This window comes from Crocodylus siamensis, chromosome 2 (assembly GCF_052110815.1).
Source record: "Crocodylus siamensis isolate JL-2025a chromosome 2, ASM5211081v1, whole genome shotgun sequence".
In the NCBI taxonomy this organism is placed as follows: Eukaryota; Metazoa; Chordata; order Crocodylia; family Crocodylidae; genus Crocodylus; species Crocodylus siamensis.
The window spans coordinates 13,611,758-13,628,390 of record NC_143396.1 but is presented as its reverse complement, the minus strand read 5'-3'; the positions used below and the strand labels follow the sequence as shown (position 1 = coordinate 13,628,390).

Here is a 16,633-nt window from a genome sequence, read left to right as displayed (position 1 = left end):
GCCTGGGGTTTTTTGCTTCAATCTTAAATTGAATAATATCACTCTAAGCCCCCAGTATATTAGTAATGCTTCCAGTTTCTTTTTAACTGGAGAAAAACCGTGTGTTGTGTTATATGTGATGATGTGCCATACCATCTTCATCCGCCATTTCAAAACCTTCTATCCATCCATGCCTTCGTCTCAGATATAGGAGTAATTATTTTCCCCTCAGTAAATGAAACATGAAATGGAGTTCTGTATCCAAAACCCCACACCTAAATGCCCCACCGCTTGGATTTAGAGCTGCATCCAAATTTTGCAGCTTTGGCCCATCTACAAAACCCTGGTGATTTATTCTCCCTGCATATGTAGAATATCAGCACTGATGGGAGGCTCCACATCTGTAGAAAGAAGAGTATATCCATGCTAAGCCCACCCTGCTGCCCTCTCCGCATGACCATTTCAAAGAGAAATGACCTGGAAATTTAGGCAACCTTCGAGGTGCAGCATCTTTTCCAATATGGAAGTACCTCGAGGGGTTGATCCTTCTTTTTGGGCCTTTTAATCTTGAATGTGCAATCCCATAAATCGTTCTCCTCATCATCTGAGAACACTAAGCCTTTTGTTTCGCAGTTTGCCTCACATGGCTCTTCATACTCAGCATCCACGTCTACCTCAACCACTTAAAATGGCCATTTAAAATCTATATGGTGAAGACAAAGAATAAAGATCAGTGGAGACCTAGGTGCTGGAGTTTATTCTACTCTCTCCTCCCACCATGTCCTCCCATCCCAAAGCCATGCATCTTCCAGAAATTAGTAGAAATGAGGTTTGTACAGCAAACAGTAATAGTGGTGTTAGAAGCCAAACGGGCCCTATCTTATTGTGTGCTTCTGAGTTGTGCCGGGCTCTTTTAGATGGAAGTTAGGATAACTCTACAGCTTGCAGATGCTATGGCAATTCCATAAACAGATGGTGTTTAATCACGTTTGGATCACAGATAAATGAAGTAGCTAATCGCTGTAGGAAAGCCATTATGTCAGCGTATTGATTTGAACTACAATACCAATGGAACGTTTTCCTCCCAGGGAATACAAACTTGACTTGCTACTCAATACCCCTCTCGTATTATTGGCTTTGACTGTGCTAACCTGGCCCGTTCCTGAATAAACCTGGGTGACTGCACTGGTCTAAGCTGAGATAGTAAAATATGCCCCCACTAGCCATGGGGGCTTGTGCTCTGAACTGCGGCCATCTGGCTCCATGTTTATCTTGGTGCCCTTCTAACACAGCTCACCTGTGCCACCCACAGGGCAGGTACTACCCAATTCCTGACACCTCTTCCAGAAGGAACAGATTCAGGGACATTTCAAAATGGTGCTGGAGTACCACTGGCAGATGGCTGTTAGAGCTGTTTCAGTTTTGACCAAGGTGGAGCTTTCGACTAAGTTTCTAGACCAGTTCAGGCTGAAACAATTCAGACTGACAAACCAATCCAAGACCCACTAAAGTTAACAAGTCTTTCCACTGACTGCAGTATGATGAAGCCTTGAGCCCATATCTCGGGCATTAGCCGTGTGTACGATATGGAAGAAATTCTCCCCTCAATTATATAGGTGCAAACTTTGCTGACTGCTAGTTAGCTAAAGTGACTACAATCACAGTTTCATAGTAGGCAGGGTTGGAAGGGACCTGAGCAGATCATCAAGTCCAACCCCCTGCCATGGGCAGGAAAGAGTATTGGGGTCAAACGACCCCAGCTAGGTGTCTATCTGAAGGCCCCCAGGGTAGGAGCCAGCACCACTTCCCTTGGAAGTTGGTTCCAGACCCTAGCTGCCCTGACAGTGAAGTAGCGCCTCCTGATGTCTAGTCTGAATCTACTCTCAGTCAATTTATGGCCGTTATTCCTTGTTACTCCCAGTAGTGCTTAGGGAACAGGGACTCTCCCAGTGCCTGCTGGTCTCCCTTGGCAAGTTTATAGATGGCCACCAGATCCCCACTCAGGCTTCTCTTATGGAGGCTGAACAGGTTCAGGTCCTGTAGCCTCTCCTCGTAGGGCCTGCCCTGCTGCCCCCTGATCATGCGAGTGGCCTCCTCTGGACCCTCTCCAAGTTGTCCACATCCCTCGGGAAGTGTGGCACCCAGAACTGAACGCAGTACTCCAGTTACGGCCTGACCGGTGCCCGATAGAGGGGGAGGATCACCTCCTTGGACCTGCACTAATCAGGCCACACTAACTGTAACTGAAGACAGAATTTGGCCCAGTCTGGGAAGTGCAGATGCTTTTTTATCAGTCAATGCCTGTGCATCACCGTGAGCTTGTAAAGTGCTATTACAGACATTAACAGTATTGGCAGACTGTGGTCCAAGGTTGCTACGCTGAATCCAGGCAGCGAAATGAGAAGGTATTTTTAATGACCAGTCTGAGTTAGGAATCAATGAAAATGTTACCCAGCCATGACTAAACCTCCAGCAGTCAGGCTGCTATAAAGGAGCTTCGTGCTAGTTACATAGATGATTTATTTCTTTTCATCCTGAAATGTCTCAGGAACAGAGAATGTTGCTGCTTGGACACACATTAATCACAGTCATTGGCTCAGTGTCCGGTTAAATTATTGATTTTTTATAATCACCTAAAGCAACGAAAAAATAATTTCTACCCTTTTTCTCAGTTGTGTGCACAGATGTCTTGAGCCAAGTACAATAATAGGAGGATCCTTACACTCCTAATCGTTATATTTACTTTTCAAAACACTTAGTTTGTGTCCTCACAGTGCCATGTGCGCTAGGTTAGTGCAAATACTAGTTTGAGAACAGAATAATTAAGTGGTTTGGTCATAGTCACAAAACAAGCCCATAACATAGCCAGAATCAGAACTCAGACCTTAGTGACTTATCCAATATCTGCTGAAGTCAGAGCGAAAGCTTCCTGGTTATACCCTTATCTAATATCTGTTGATGTCAAAGAGTGAAAGCCTCCAGGTCATGCCCTTAGCCCCAGGAGAAGGCTGCCTCTCCAAATATGGTACAGCAGCATCCTCAAGACACCAGGCAGGCTGCCTCAACCTATTTATTTGCCATCTAGATAGCTAGAGCAGAATACAGCACAGGCAGTTTTCAATACAACCAGGAAAGGTATATCTTTTTTAGGAATGTGGAGCAGTCTGGAAAAAAAGGTTTAAGTTCACATTACAGGGAGGGCAGGGGGGAAGCTAATTTGAGATGTTTCATGTGATTATGGTTCTATAAATACAGTATAGGGAAATCTTCACTTCCACACTAAAAAATAATCTGGGAACATTTAATTTGCATAGCACAGCATTTCTCCCCAACATCTCGAAAATTAGATTTGCAAGAAGGATCCAGTTTTAGTTTGTTTTATTAAAAGGACTCACAAGATACTGCATTAATATTCATAACTCAATACATATTTATTAGTGGGCACTGTTTGCAGGTGTGTTCTGATGTTCGCTTCTACAGGTAAAATCCCGAAAGAGAAGCAGTATTTAAATACATGGTAGTGGTCCAAACTGTTCTAACAACTCCAGTAGAAATTTGAAATAGTGTGGCACTATATATGTGGCATATATAGTGCTACACTATCTATAAATCCCACATATATTTATATTTATTTATACATAGCTATATATAGATATAGTGTGTGTGTGTGTGTGTAGTGAATTTGGAATAGTCTGCCACTATGTATATGTATATGTATGGTGCTACACTATTCTAAATTCAGACTCAGACAGGAAATAGCTGATTGCCTGACAAAATAGAACTACATATATTTCAGGGATATATATAGTGCCATTTTGTCAAGTGATCAGTTATTTCCTGTATAGTGAAATCATTCCCAAAATCACTAAGAACAGCTAAGTCTTGCACCTGTGTAGGGAGTTGGATTAGATGACCCTCAACACACTTTTTCAGCCCTCTGATCGTACTGAAGAACTTCAAATGTAGCTTTCCCAATGGAGACAAGTTTGGTAGGGTGATGACTAACCTCTCTCCAAAGAACTACTTACTTGGAAAGGAATGATAAGGACTAAAGGAAGCCAAAATAGTACAAAACTAATAGTAATAACACTATTTTGCCTGCCTGTAGTGTCTTCCTTTGGCCATCTCTAAAGACCTTTACAACCATTCATTGATGTTATACCTCCCCTCTGAAAGGGTATTATAGCCTCACCTTATAGATAAGAAAAATGAAATTACTAAGTGATTTGCCCAAGATCACAATTCATCAGTGGCATCAGAGCTGAACCCATGCTCTCCTGAAGGGCCATCAACCACCTCAGTTCTATGTACAATGCTTGCACCTTCAACATACCTCACATCTGGAGCTGCCCAAATTCTGTCGAGCTAGTTTGAAACAAAAGGCAACTCCTGCCACTGCACTGATATCACAGAAACTTGGCTATACCTTGGAAACCCACCTGTATTTTTATCCTAGCACATAAGGACATTTTCTGCAGTCCTGGCTTGGGCAAAATGTCCACTGACCGCATAGGAACTTTAACTGTTGTATTCACCTTTGAGCAAGGAACAAGATGACTAGCATGACATTAGTATGGATAAGAGTGCTGGGTTAGGGACAAGAGGCTTCAGTTTCTTAAGTGGTGGGTAAAAATTGGGCATGCACATGTACTTGAATACATGTAGAGGAAATAGTCTAACTGACAGTCTACTGGCCAGCACAGCATATATTGTGAGAATCAAGTACAACTGTAAATCAGTTGCCAAGAGCAGATTCAGTAATGAAAAGTTCAATCTCAGATTTTCATATTCAAATATCCCACGTGAAGAAATCCTTCCAAACAGTTTTAAAAGCTGCTTCACTTTGGTACAGTTTCTATTCAACCTACTGTCTAAGTAGAGTTAGATGTGTTGTTCCACCCTACTCGAGCCCCTGAAATAATGTCAACGCACCTAATTCTGTAACATGCCATGAGATGAACCTTAAGATCAAGTCACAAAAGGCAGTGAAGAGGAGGAGGCTGTATCCACTTTTTTGTATTAACAATTTTTCAGGGTCTTGAGTAGGATGGAACAGGATTGCACTTAGGTGGCTAATACTCTATGTTGGATCTGACCCTTGTATTTTCAACTGCCCTAAATCACAGTGACCAGCAGGTTTAGTTAGCTGAAGACAGTCTGATTGTTTCCAGTTCCATAGACATGGGTCAGGCTATCTTAAGTCAACGCACACTGGGTGTACACTATAGCTATAACCAGTTTTGGAAGCTGAACTGGTGTTAGACTCAGTGGGCATGTGTCTACACCTTCATTAATGTGAAGTAGTTACTGCGCATTTAGTTTCATACTTGCTTAATGAAGTACTAACTAAATGTGCAGTAACTACAGCTCCTGTGCAGTAGTGCCGGCACATGGTTTTTTTGTGATGCTAACTACGCAGTAGCATGCTGGTCAAAAATATGCTAATACGCTACTGTGCAGTGTTATTAGACTGCTGCGCAGTAAGCGTGTTGTGTAGACATGCCCAGTTAGACTCTTTCTCCCACACATGCCCAGCATACAGTCCCCATTTACAAGAAGGGGAGAAAGGAGGACCCCGGGAATTTTGGGTCAGTCAGTCTTACCTCGGTCCTTGGGACCCTTGAGAAAATTATCAAGGAGCACATCTGCCAGGGCCCAGCAGTGGAGGTAATGCTCAGAGGCAACCAACTTGGGTTCATTGAAGGCAGGGCCTGCCAGACTAACCTGGTTTCTTTTTATGATCAGGTCACCCTGGAAGAGGGTGTCGAGGTGCATGTCGTCTTCCTGGACTTTAAGAAGGCCTTTGACACAGTTTCCCACCACATTCTCTTAAAAAAACTAGATGACTGCGGCACTGATGCCTACACAAGTCAGATGGGTTGCAAATTAGCTAGATGGTCGCACCCAGAGAGTGGTGGTGGATGGGTCGTTTTCGACCTGGAGGGAAGTGGGCGGTGGAGTCCCCCAGGGCTCGGTCCTGGGGCCTGCGCTGTTCAACATCTTTATCAGCGATCTGGATGTGGGGGTGGAAAGCATGCTGTCCAAATTCGCTGACAACACCAAGATGTGGGACGAGGTGGGCACGCTGGAGGGAAGGGACAGAATCTGGCTAGATCTAGACAGGTTACAGAGGTGGGGAGATGAGAATAGGATGGAGTTCAATGCAGACAAGTGCAAGGGGCTGCATCTAGGGAGAAGGAACCAGCAACACACCTATACATTGGGGAACACCCTTTTTGTCAACACAGTGGCAGAAAGGGATCTTGGAGTCCTTGTTGACTCCAGGGTGAATGGAAGCCGCCAATGCAAGGAAGCGATCAGATGCTTCACAACCAGGTCCACGGAGGTGATCCTCCCCCTCTATGCGGCGCTGGTCAGGTCGCAGTTGGAGTACTGCGTCCAGTTCTGGGCACCACACTTCAGGAGGGATGTAGGTATGATGCTGGTTCTTCCTCCCCAGGTGTATCACCCTGCACCTGTCAGTGCCGAACCCCATCCTATTCTCATCCACCCACCCCTGTAACCCATCCAGGTCCGATCGCAGCCCATTCCTCCCTTCTAGCATGCCCACATCCCCCCCACATCTTGGTGTCATCAGCAAACTTGAACAGGGTGCTTTTTACCCCCTCGTCCAAGTCACCAATGAAGATGCTGAACAGTGTGGGCCCGAAGACCGAGCCCCAGGGGACCCCACTGCCCACATCCCTCCAGGTCGAAAATGACCCATCCACCACCACCCTCTGGGCTGGACAGATATTTGGCTGGGGTGATATGACCCCAGCACCCATTCCTGCCCGGGGCAGGGGGTCGGACCTGATGACCTGTTTAGGTCACTTATGACCCTAAGCACTATGATACTTATATGCACATGCCCAATTTGGTCCACCCCTGAAGAAACTGAAGCCTCTTGTCTCTAACACAGCTGCATTATTATTAGAGAAATGCACCATGACTTTCCCTACAGAATGAGTTTCAAAGTGGTGGGGTGGGTGCTAATGTGACCATGACCTGGGGTACCCAAGCTATTCCACAGAACCAGCAAACCAGTTCACAGGTTATAGGCATGAAAGCATGCAAGCACCAAGTGTGCTTAGCCTCTTCTCTGTAAGGCAGCATATTCCAGGTACTGGAAGAAACAGGGATAGGCTGCTGTTTTGATGATCTCAGAAGGATCCAGGCACCTCTGAGGCCCAGGCTACTGCTTTAGTTTGGGATTCTTTTTTTTTCTCCCCTCCCCTGAATTTTGTGCTGGTGAAAAAGGACCAAACTGTCCGTTCTGTCTTCTCCTTATCCGCAATGCAAGTGTTGCATGGGGATGGCAGTGCCTCAAGCCTGCCCATACTGTTCCACCACTGCGTGTGTCTTAATAGTCAGTGTCCTAGAGACACCCCCTCTAGAAGTGGGAAGGGAGCTCATGGTTTGGTTATACTGAGGCAGCGAGCCCCAGGTAACACAAGGACGAGCATGCCCCACCCAAATCCGCTGCCATCTCCACACTGATTTCTACCAGTTGAGACTGCATTGGGCTCAATCCCAGACCCACTAGAGACCAGCCGCTGAAAAGCAGATGCTGGGAATGAGTCCAGACTAGCTTCACTGGTGAACCTCTGGCTCCGGAGTGTGTCAGTGGACATGGGTGGGTGGCATGTGCTCTTCCGAACATGCCACTGCCTTAGGATAGACAAGCCAGGCTGACTTCATCCTTATTGTGCTTTGCCAGCTCCCATCAAGGGTGGCAACTAAGTCCATTGCCATGTGGGCATTTGTCCAATGGGAACTGGACTGAGACCAACCCACCCAATTCACACAGACTACCAGACACCTCCCAAATGGAAGCCATTTCTGTTTCGTTCATATCCTAATCTCCACCAACCTGGAAAGGGAAACGATGAGAGACAACCTTCTCCCACGCCCATTCACTTTGCCTCCAGAGCCATCAGCCAGTGTGGAGCCTGGACCCAGAAAGCATCTTCATGGCTCCCAGGGTGGGAAGGCAGGTGCCTACATCTCTAGGGAGTAGATCTGTAGGCAGATCTACAGACCTGCATGAAACTACAGTTGCAGACCTTGCCACAGCACCCAAGAGTGACAGAGCTGGGTGGTGACTAGAAATGCTTTCTCTTTCAGAAGGGCACCTTAGTGCCAGCTGTGAGGTGTGTTTTGAGGACTTTATCGTTAGAGAATGTAAGAGCAATGGAATCAAGCCAATGGAGATACGTTCTCTACACAAAGAAAAGATCAGGTGTTGCTGTAGGGAAAATGAAGAATAAACAGGGAAGTAACAGTCCTTCATGTGAAGGGCAAATAGCAACAAATGGACATGCAAGAAAGAGCCTGGGGAAAGAAATGAAGGCAAGGAACACCTGGAGGAGACAGAGAAACATCTTGATCCTTTTCAGGAGGTTACAGAGCATGGAAATGCATTTGGGCTGAAATAGGTTTCTAAAAGGGTGGCATGAAGGCCTGGGGAACCTCTTCATGCTTTTTTTTTTAGTGACCTGAATCTTTGGTACAAGATGTTAAGTCACTGCTCTCTGTCTCCCAGTTGGCTACACTAGCAGAGGAAAGGTTATGTCTGTGCAGGAAAGTTAGTCTCCTTCAAAGCACCTCCACACAACTTCCTTCCAAGGTGGCCACCATGGCTTTTCTACCACCCCGTCAGGAAGGGGCTGCATATAAGCAACAATGGCAAACCAAGTTCTTCCCCCTTCTCCCTACCTTCTCCCCCCTCCAATCTGGGACATATTTGCTCAGCAAGGATCCCACATCAGGCTGAACCCCATGAGCTGATGCAATCTTGGCCTCTTGCTGCTCCAGTGCCTCCATGCCATGCACTTGCTGCTCCAGTACCTCCATACCAACAGGTACATGTAACTCTAAGGCAATTATTTGGGCCCATGGGCCACATAGGGAGTTTTGCTGTGCTGTTGTGGCCTGGATCAGCACCCTCTCTGCCTCCTATGCAACAGCTCACCAAAACTCCCTATGTGGGATGGGGCCACAGGCAGGAGGGGAGTGGTGTTGGGGAGTGGGAAGGGCAGGTGAGGCTGAGATCACGGGACAGGGTTGGAGGGCGGTGACAGCACAAGACCATCATGGGGCAGAGCTATGATTCACTGTCTGCACACCACTGCAATGGGCACGGGCATGCAGGGAGTGGATCACGGTTCTGCCCTGGGCCCCGGCCCTGCACTGACACTGCCCCAAAATCCCAGCTCCCCACCCACCCATAGCCCATCCCATCTGCCTGGCCATGTGCCCTGCCTGCACAGGACAGGCCAATCTCCATAGAGACCTCGGGATCCCGGGGTAGTGACAACATGGGGCTGAGGCAGAGCCATGATCTCCTCCCTGCACAACCCTGCCCATGGAAACCATGTCCCTCACAGGGCCGTGCGGACAGCAGTTTGTGGCTCTGCCCCAGGCCCAACCCCGTACTATCACCACCCCAATATCCCAGGGGCTCTCCAGCCCTGCCCACCCATCTCGCTCCTGGACACTGCTCTCTGCCCACCCATGGCCCTATCCCAGCCACTCAGTCGAGTGCCCTGCCCAAGCATGCCCTGCTCCCGATGGCAGGTGTAGGGCAGAGAGGCCAGGGTGCCTGGGCAGCAGGGCTGGGTCTAGCAGTGGAAGCCAGAAGGAGCCACCACCAGTGGAGCTGCTGGGAAGCAGAGTCTAGCTACCGCACCACCCCAGCCCTGCTGCGTGCCCAGGCTGCCCCTCGCACCTGGGCTGGGCAGGACCGAGAAACCCGCCATAGGTGGGACAAAATCCCTCGGCAGGCTGTATTTTGCCCACCCCTGCTCTAAGATGAACCTTCATGTGGCACCTGAGAGACTAAAATTCAGTGGCTCAGTTGCCTGAGCTGAGGTTGTGCTACACGGTGACTTACACCATTAGAGTATGTTAAACCTGATTATCCCCAGGCAGCCATTACCATTGAAGCAAGTCAGAACGTGATAGCTTTCATAGGCAGGACCTTTCATTCACTGACAGGGAGCCAAAAGTATTCCCATGTCATGGGGGAAGCCTTCACGCTCAAGACATTTAGACTTCCTTAAAATACTAAGACCCCAAGGGCTGACTGAGCTGGGATTTCACCCAGTGAATGCGCAGCCGGAAAAATCAGGCAGTGACAAAAAGATACTGAGCACACCCTAACAGGCCTGTCTGATGAAGTGAGCTTGGGCTCACAAAAGCTTATACTATACGTCTCTGATGTAGTTCGTCTACATCATGGGTAGGCAACCCCCGGCACGTGTGCCAGAGCGTGGCACACAAATGCATTTTGCTTTGCACATGCATCCTGGGGAAGGGGCCAGTGCTGCACCATCACAACAAGGATTGGGACCCTCACGGCTCCCCTGCCATTTGTCCCTGGCATGCGAACACCTTGCAAGTTGAGGTTACAGGTGTTTTTGGCACTGCCCAAAACATTGCTGACCCCTGGTCTAAAAGGCAGGGTACAAATTTACCCTGCCTTCTGCCTGACTTGATTCCTCTGATTCTATGTAGGCTGGTAAAACCCTCCTGAGAACAGGATAAACCCATTGCTCAGCAGCAGAATGGCTTTCAGAGACGAGCATTTGCTCAGCCACTGCTTCACAGTGGAGAAAGGCTGAATCTTCTCTACACTCATGTAAATCCAAGGTGACTTCTGTGCATTTCCACTGGTATAAGTGAGCCTGGAGCCTGGTCTGAGCTGTTGCTGGGGGATAAATGAAAGACAGGCACAGGTCCTCAAAGGTGTTTAAGGGCCTAACTCCAGCTGATTCCAGGGGAGTTAATTTATGTAGTGCATTTCTCATGGGAAAACAGATTGTGCCAGAGTCACGGATTCCATCGGCCACGTGTTAGGTATCGTATTATTATAATGGAAGGTAGGGTCACCATAAGCAAAGCTCATCTCCTCTAGTGTGCACCAGCGCAGGGAGGTTTTTCACACAGGTTAATGAGTCAGTGAGAACAAGCACTGCGTATACCATGATGCTCAGCCTCTTTATCTGCATCAAATACAAATGCACCATCATTTCCAAAAGGTAACTGGACCAAACCATGGGGCATACAGCAACCATTTAATTGCCAAACCAAGATGCAGCGGCCACCACCACCACACGCTGTACAGCAATCACAAGAACAACAATAGTCAGGAGGTTCATCCTTCCAAATGATAAGTCAGGCTCAACATTCATCAGGCAAACAACTCTGGTCACATCATTAAGAGTCGTCAATTAATGAAAATAGGTCCCACAAGTGATTAGTTTAAGTGCAAGGAGGAAGCTAGTCTAGATAGCTCAGATGAAAACTCATGCAAATCTGTAACACTTACAGCAGAGTCCCACAGTGTTTACATAGAGAAAAGAAAAGAATAAACTGTTAGGGAAAAGCATTTGGAGGAAAAAGGAACATTGTTTCAGAGCTCAGAAATCTTCTGCAAAGTTTCACCACCACTGTCTCTAACATCCATGGTTCAACTGTAGTCTATTAAACAAATGTTTTAACGTCCTGTTGTTAAAATGCCCGTGCAGTAAAAATACTGATTTTCTATACACGATATTGTGGTCCTGGAATCAACCAAGGTAACTACAGAAATGCTTTAAAAGTCTACAGAAACTCAGAAGTCTTAATTCAGAACGGCTGTACTCACATTTTTGTTCTCACAAAGCAACTTGTCAAATCTGGCCCAAAAGTGAAGCGTTGTCATATTAAAAAAAATAATCCCTACAGCCAACAGAACATCTCCATAGTGCTCTTTAGGTTCCCCTGAAAATAGTTGAAGCAAAACAAATGAATATTGCTCTGTGGGCAAGCAGAAGAGCAGCCGGAAGTCAAACTGAGTAGGAACACACAGGAAACTCTAAGCTGTTTCACGTCTTAACTCAGAGAAACACCAGCATCAGCAGCACACCTGGTGAAAAGTCAATTTGATGTTTTCAACTGTTTCCATTTCAATAATCTCAGGTGCAATTTGTAACATGCTACAAATGTGGAGATGTCTTTGCAACACACTGGTACATGGCTTGTCTACATTACACTTTTAAGCAAATGTCCCTTTAAGAGCACTACTCAACTGTATCCCAAAAGCCCCAACACTGTTCTCCCTGCCTTGTGAGGACTAAATCTAGACACACACAGGGAAAGGTATAACAGTATTTTTCTGGACCACAAACCAGCTTTACACTGCACATCTCCTTGTGTATAATTGACTGAGCCTGCCAGCCAATGTTGAAATTCAGCAGTATACTTGAGCTGCAGGTTTAAAGGGACGCGCCATGGCAGTAGGCACCACTGTGAAAGACAATCTGCAGCTCCATTCATCACAAACATCTTTAAACCTGTCTTGTCCTGGTTCCAGATCACCAGGGGTCCGGGTTTTCCGTTTCCCAGGGAAAAATGGAGAAAAACGCAAATTTTTCACTTTAACAGAGAAACACACGGATTTTGCATTTTTGCAAAGAGCTCCCTGCAGGCTGGCGGAGTTCCAGCCTGCAAGGGGCTGGGGGGAGAGGAACAAGGGCGGCCAGGCAGGGGCAAGACGTGCATGTATATACGCATGGCCCCAGGCAGCCTGGAGAGCAGCCTCTGCAGGTAAGTGGGGGTGGGAGGGATTGAGGCCCCCACAGGGAGGGAGGGAACTGGGGCCAAGGCTGGAACGTGCGGCTGCAGGGCCCCGGCAGGAGCGGGACGGCACCGTCAAACTGAACAGGGACACGGGAAACTCTAAGCTGTTTCACGTCTTAACCCAGAGAAGTCGTGGGCAGCTCGTCCGGGGGTCGGGCAACTCCCTGCTGCTGCACACACTCCCAGAGGGGCAGGGGGGACCATGCCACCCGATCAGTGCAGGGGGCCTGCTGCGGGCTTGGGCTCCCTGCCCCGCTGCTCTCCCCTGGGGCCTCCATAGCACAGCAGGCAGGATCCTGTGTGGTAGGGCAGGGCAGAGCAGGGCAGAGGAGCTTATTGCCACTATGAGCCCTGCATCGCCCTGGCAATGTACCCCTGCCTGCCCCGCACAGTGACACGGGGTTGTGCCCCTTGCTGCTGTGGGGTGGGCAGGGGACACATTGCAGGGCAGCACGGAGCTTGCAGCAGCGGGGAGCTTCCCCAGCCAGCCCCACTCTGCCCTGCTGCAGTGGCTCACACCAGCAGGGCTGTGGGGCTGTGGGTGGGGAGTGAGGGGCACCAGCAAAGCTGGGGCCTGTGGTGAGGAGTGAGGGGCCCAGATCTGCATTCTGTGAGTGAAGAGGGCAGGGGGAGCTCTGATTTTCCATGATAAAAAACCCAAAATCAACTACCAAAATCTATATGTATTTAGAATTTATTTTATTATAATGATTGAGCTACTGGCAGTCTTCCAAATTGCTTTAAAATTGTAAATATATCCATAAAACATTGTGTTCAATTGATACCTACATATATTGTGGCGTTTCATTTTAATTGAGGATTTGGGGGGGGGGGGGTTATCAGAGAATTTGCAATTTTTTTTATCAAACCAGGAGCCCTGCAGAGCAGTAACTTTACTGCTAAATATCCTTCCTCCAAAGCACAAAGTTTGCTAGTTCGATGGTTCTCCTGTGTGCAACGCATTGGTTCTCTGTGCTTATTCTCTGTACAGACACCGAAACCACCCTTCTCTCATCGGTTCCTGATATGGGCTTTTACAGGAGCATCTGACAGAGGCCTGGCTGAACTGAGAACATTAAATAAGGAAATTGTTATTTTAATGCAAATTCCAAGGCAAGTTGTTTAGGATCACATCGGTGCTCGTGCATTCACCAGGCACAGCCAACAACTGAGAGACAAGCTTGAACAAGGATGTTAACTTAACCCCTGCTGAACATCCCAAGAAAGACGAGAAGTTATGATTTTAGTGTATCTGCATTCCTTAGTTTTACACTCCGATCTTTCAGAAGGGCCTGAACATAACAGAAGTAAATCAAGACTTGTTTAAAAGGTCTGGGAAGGAGCCTTGCCAGAAACAGCCTTTCACTGTACCAGAGAAGAGCTGAGACAAGACCAGCCAAGGAGACGCACTGGAGTGTGTGCAGAGGTACCCACCGACAATGGCCTTGGGGTCAGTTAAATTGTTCAGTGCAAAGTAGGATGAATGTCCTGATTTCTTTCAATGCCTCGCAGTCTGTGGAGCGCGAGGCCACGGTGAGAGCAAGCCGCCTGTGCATAATGAAGCTGTGCTGGGAAACCAACAACTTTAGTATAAGAGAGTCCCCCCGGAGCTTGACAGTGATAAATCTACTTGCTCTGCAGAGTGATCTCACTGCTGCTCAGCCTGGTCTTTCTCTGAGAGAGTCGAGTGTTGTGGATAAAGAAAACACAGAAAACACATCCCAACCAACCACACACCAGTGCCCGACAGCTGGACTCCCAGCTACAGGGATGGGATTTTGCCCTAAATGGCTTGTGACTTCATCCCCTGCCTTATTATCATCAGAAAGGCCTATTTCCTGGAGTAGGCAGTGCAGTGAGAGCAGCAGTGTCCAAGTATTACGCAGGGATCACGAGCAGCAAACTGGTGTCCTCCCAGGGCTGGGTTTTAATAAACACAGTGGGAGCAGGTTGGCACAATTCAGCTGGTGGTAAAAACAACTGAGACTTACCCGTGCTGGCACTCAGGTCCCTGCTCTCAGTGATGCACCTGCACCAGGGCTTTAAAATGGTCCCTCACCTTCCAAGTGCAGACCAGGATGCGTGTCCACTTGTGCAAACTAGACAGTCCTCCCTTGAGGAAGAGACTGTACAGATTTCTGTGACTTACAAAGGGCTGAACACAATGCTTGTGCTCAAAGGATGCAGTGTAAGAGCATGGGATGACCTCAGTGTCTCCCAGCCAGGTTGATTTTCTCCAGGCCTATTTCACAGCTGAGAAAATATGCTAAACTGAGCCAGGAACCAGTCCCCTGAATGAGCAAAGCTGCCCTCACAAAAGAGCAGCCAAAATGGCAAATCACTGTCTGCAAGTACATGAATGCAGCCATTGCCTTGGAGACAGAGAGGGTAGCTTGTGAATGGAGGCTGAATGAGTATGCTGCAAGATAAGGCTTCTGCGTGTTCTCCTGGCCGGGCGACCAGTGACTGGACCTATGCCGAAATGCTTATTTCTCATAAGGAAAAGCAAATCGTAAAACCAGTGTATAAAAATGAAGATAGGCCACCCACAGAACCTGGGGGCTGTTTTGGAAATGCTACCAGGCTTGCTACCATGAACAGCTATGTTAATTGACTCGATAAGATTAATTCAAGGTAGTGAGCACTGTGTATAAGAGTCTAGGAGCTTTTTGTGGTAACCCTTGCAGGCTCAAATCAGCCAAGTCAACATGTCGAGGGTAAAACAGTTAGGAAAGTGAAAAGGGGTGGAAATTGTTCAGGAGCCCTTCGGTTTTTTGCACCGCTTTAAACTGACCCTATTTTCCTGCACTGTTGTGCACTTGCTGCAAAATGGGATAGAGTCTGAGGCCAGATAGGGAAAAACACAGGAATGCTGCTGGCTGAACCCGAGGGCCAACTAGATAACCCAGGGGTGGGCAAAATGCAACCCGCAGGCCAGATGTGGCCCACCAGGTCATTCTATCTGGCCCACGGGGCCCCTAAAAGATTAAAAAAATTAATATTTATCTGCCCCTGGCTGCCTGTCACGTGGCCCTCGATGGCTTGCCAAAACTCAGTAAGTGGCCCTCTGTCCAAAATAAATACCCATCCCTGAGATAACCCTTCCAGCCCTGCTCTCCTATGAGCCCATGACCAGGAAGCAAAGGGGAAGTGACTGGGCATTTATGCTGGCCTGAGACGAGACACGAGAGAGCCCGGGGGCCTGCACAAAGCAGGGGTGCAATGCTCCCAAATCAGGATAACCACAGCACTGGTGCTGCATGGGGGCCAATGGCTGCACCAGAGCCAGGCTGGGGGGAACCAGGCCCACAGGCTGTGTGTGAAGAGACTCAGCTTGTGGGAGGGGATGACTAGGAACGGACGAGATTACCACACCCCTGTGAATCTCAGATGGCTAAGCATCCAAACCTTTCAAGTGAATGAAAAGCTCAAAAGGAGCAGTACAGGGTAGACCCAGTCTGGGAACATCTTGCATCACCCAGAACCTCAGTTGCTGCCAATGAAAATCCCCAGAAAACATCCCAAATGTCCCCTCCTTCATTCCTGGCCTTTCCAATATGCCCAACAACTGAGGTAATGATGCACCCTCACTCTGCTGGCAAACCAATTGAATGGACACAATGCTAACCCAGTGCAAACAGCCAGCCCTTCAGCTATACTCCAGCATTGCTGCCTCTGAACCGGTGGCAGGGACGGCGGGATGCTTTCCACGACTCGCCCTAGACTAAGCCGGGGATCCCATACAACATCTTCTGCCCTTGCCAATGCTTGTCGCTGGGTCGCCTTTACTGGGCTTCCCCAATTCACTCTGCTTCATCATTAATGCAAAGGCCCAACTGGCACCAGAGAAATCGGAACTGGTATATGCCCATGGATGTGCTCCCATCAGTACAAACCCACTGTGTAGACACACTGTGCCAATGTAAAATGGGATTTTGACGGGTGCAGCATTTGCCAAGCGCCAGGCGTATGCTGCACTGTGTGTCTATGTCAGGGTGGCTGCATCAGTATAACAACAGAGGTGCAAAAC

The 16,633-nt window shown here is 48.0% G+C and overlaps 1 protein-coding gene across 3 annotated transcripts in view; it reads right to left on the bottom strand.

The window, feature by feature from the left end:
• Positions 1–16,633, bottom strand: part of REEP1 (receptor accessory protein 1) — a 96,761-nt gene that overhangs the window by 7,154 nt on the left and 72,974 nt on the right. For all 3 annotated transcript variants that reach the window (XM_090035345.1, XM_090035343.1, XM_090035344.1), the window contains one exon: positions 510–661. In XM_090035345.1, the coding sequence (XP_089891471.1) occupies positions 510–661 (152 nt within the window). The remainder of the gene's footprint in view (positions 1–509; positions 662–16,633) is intronic.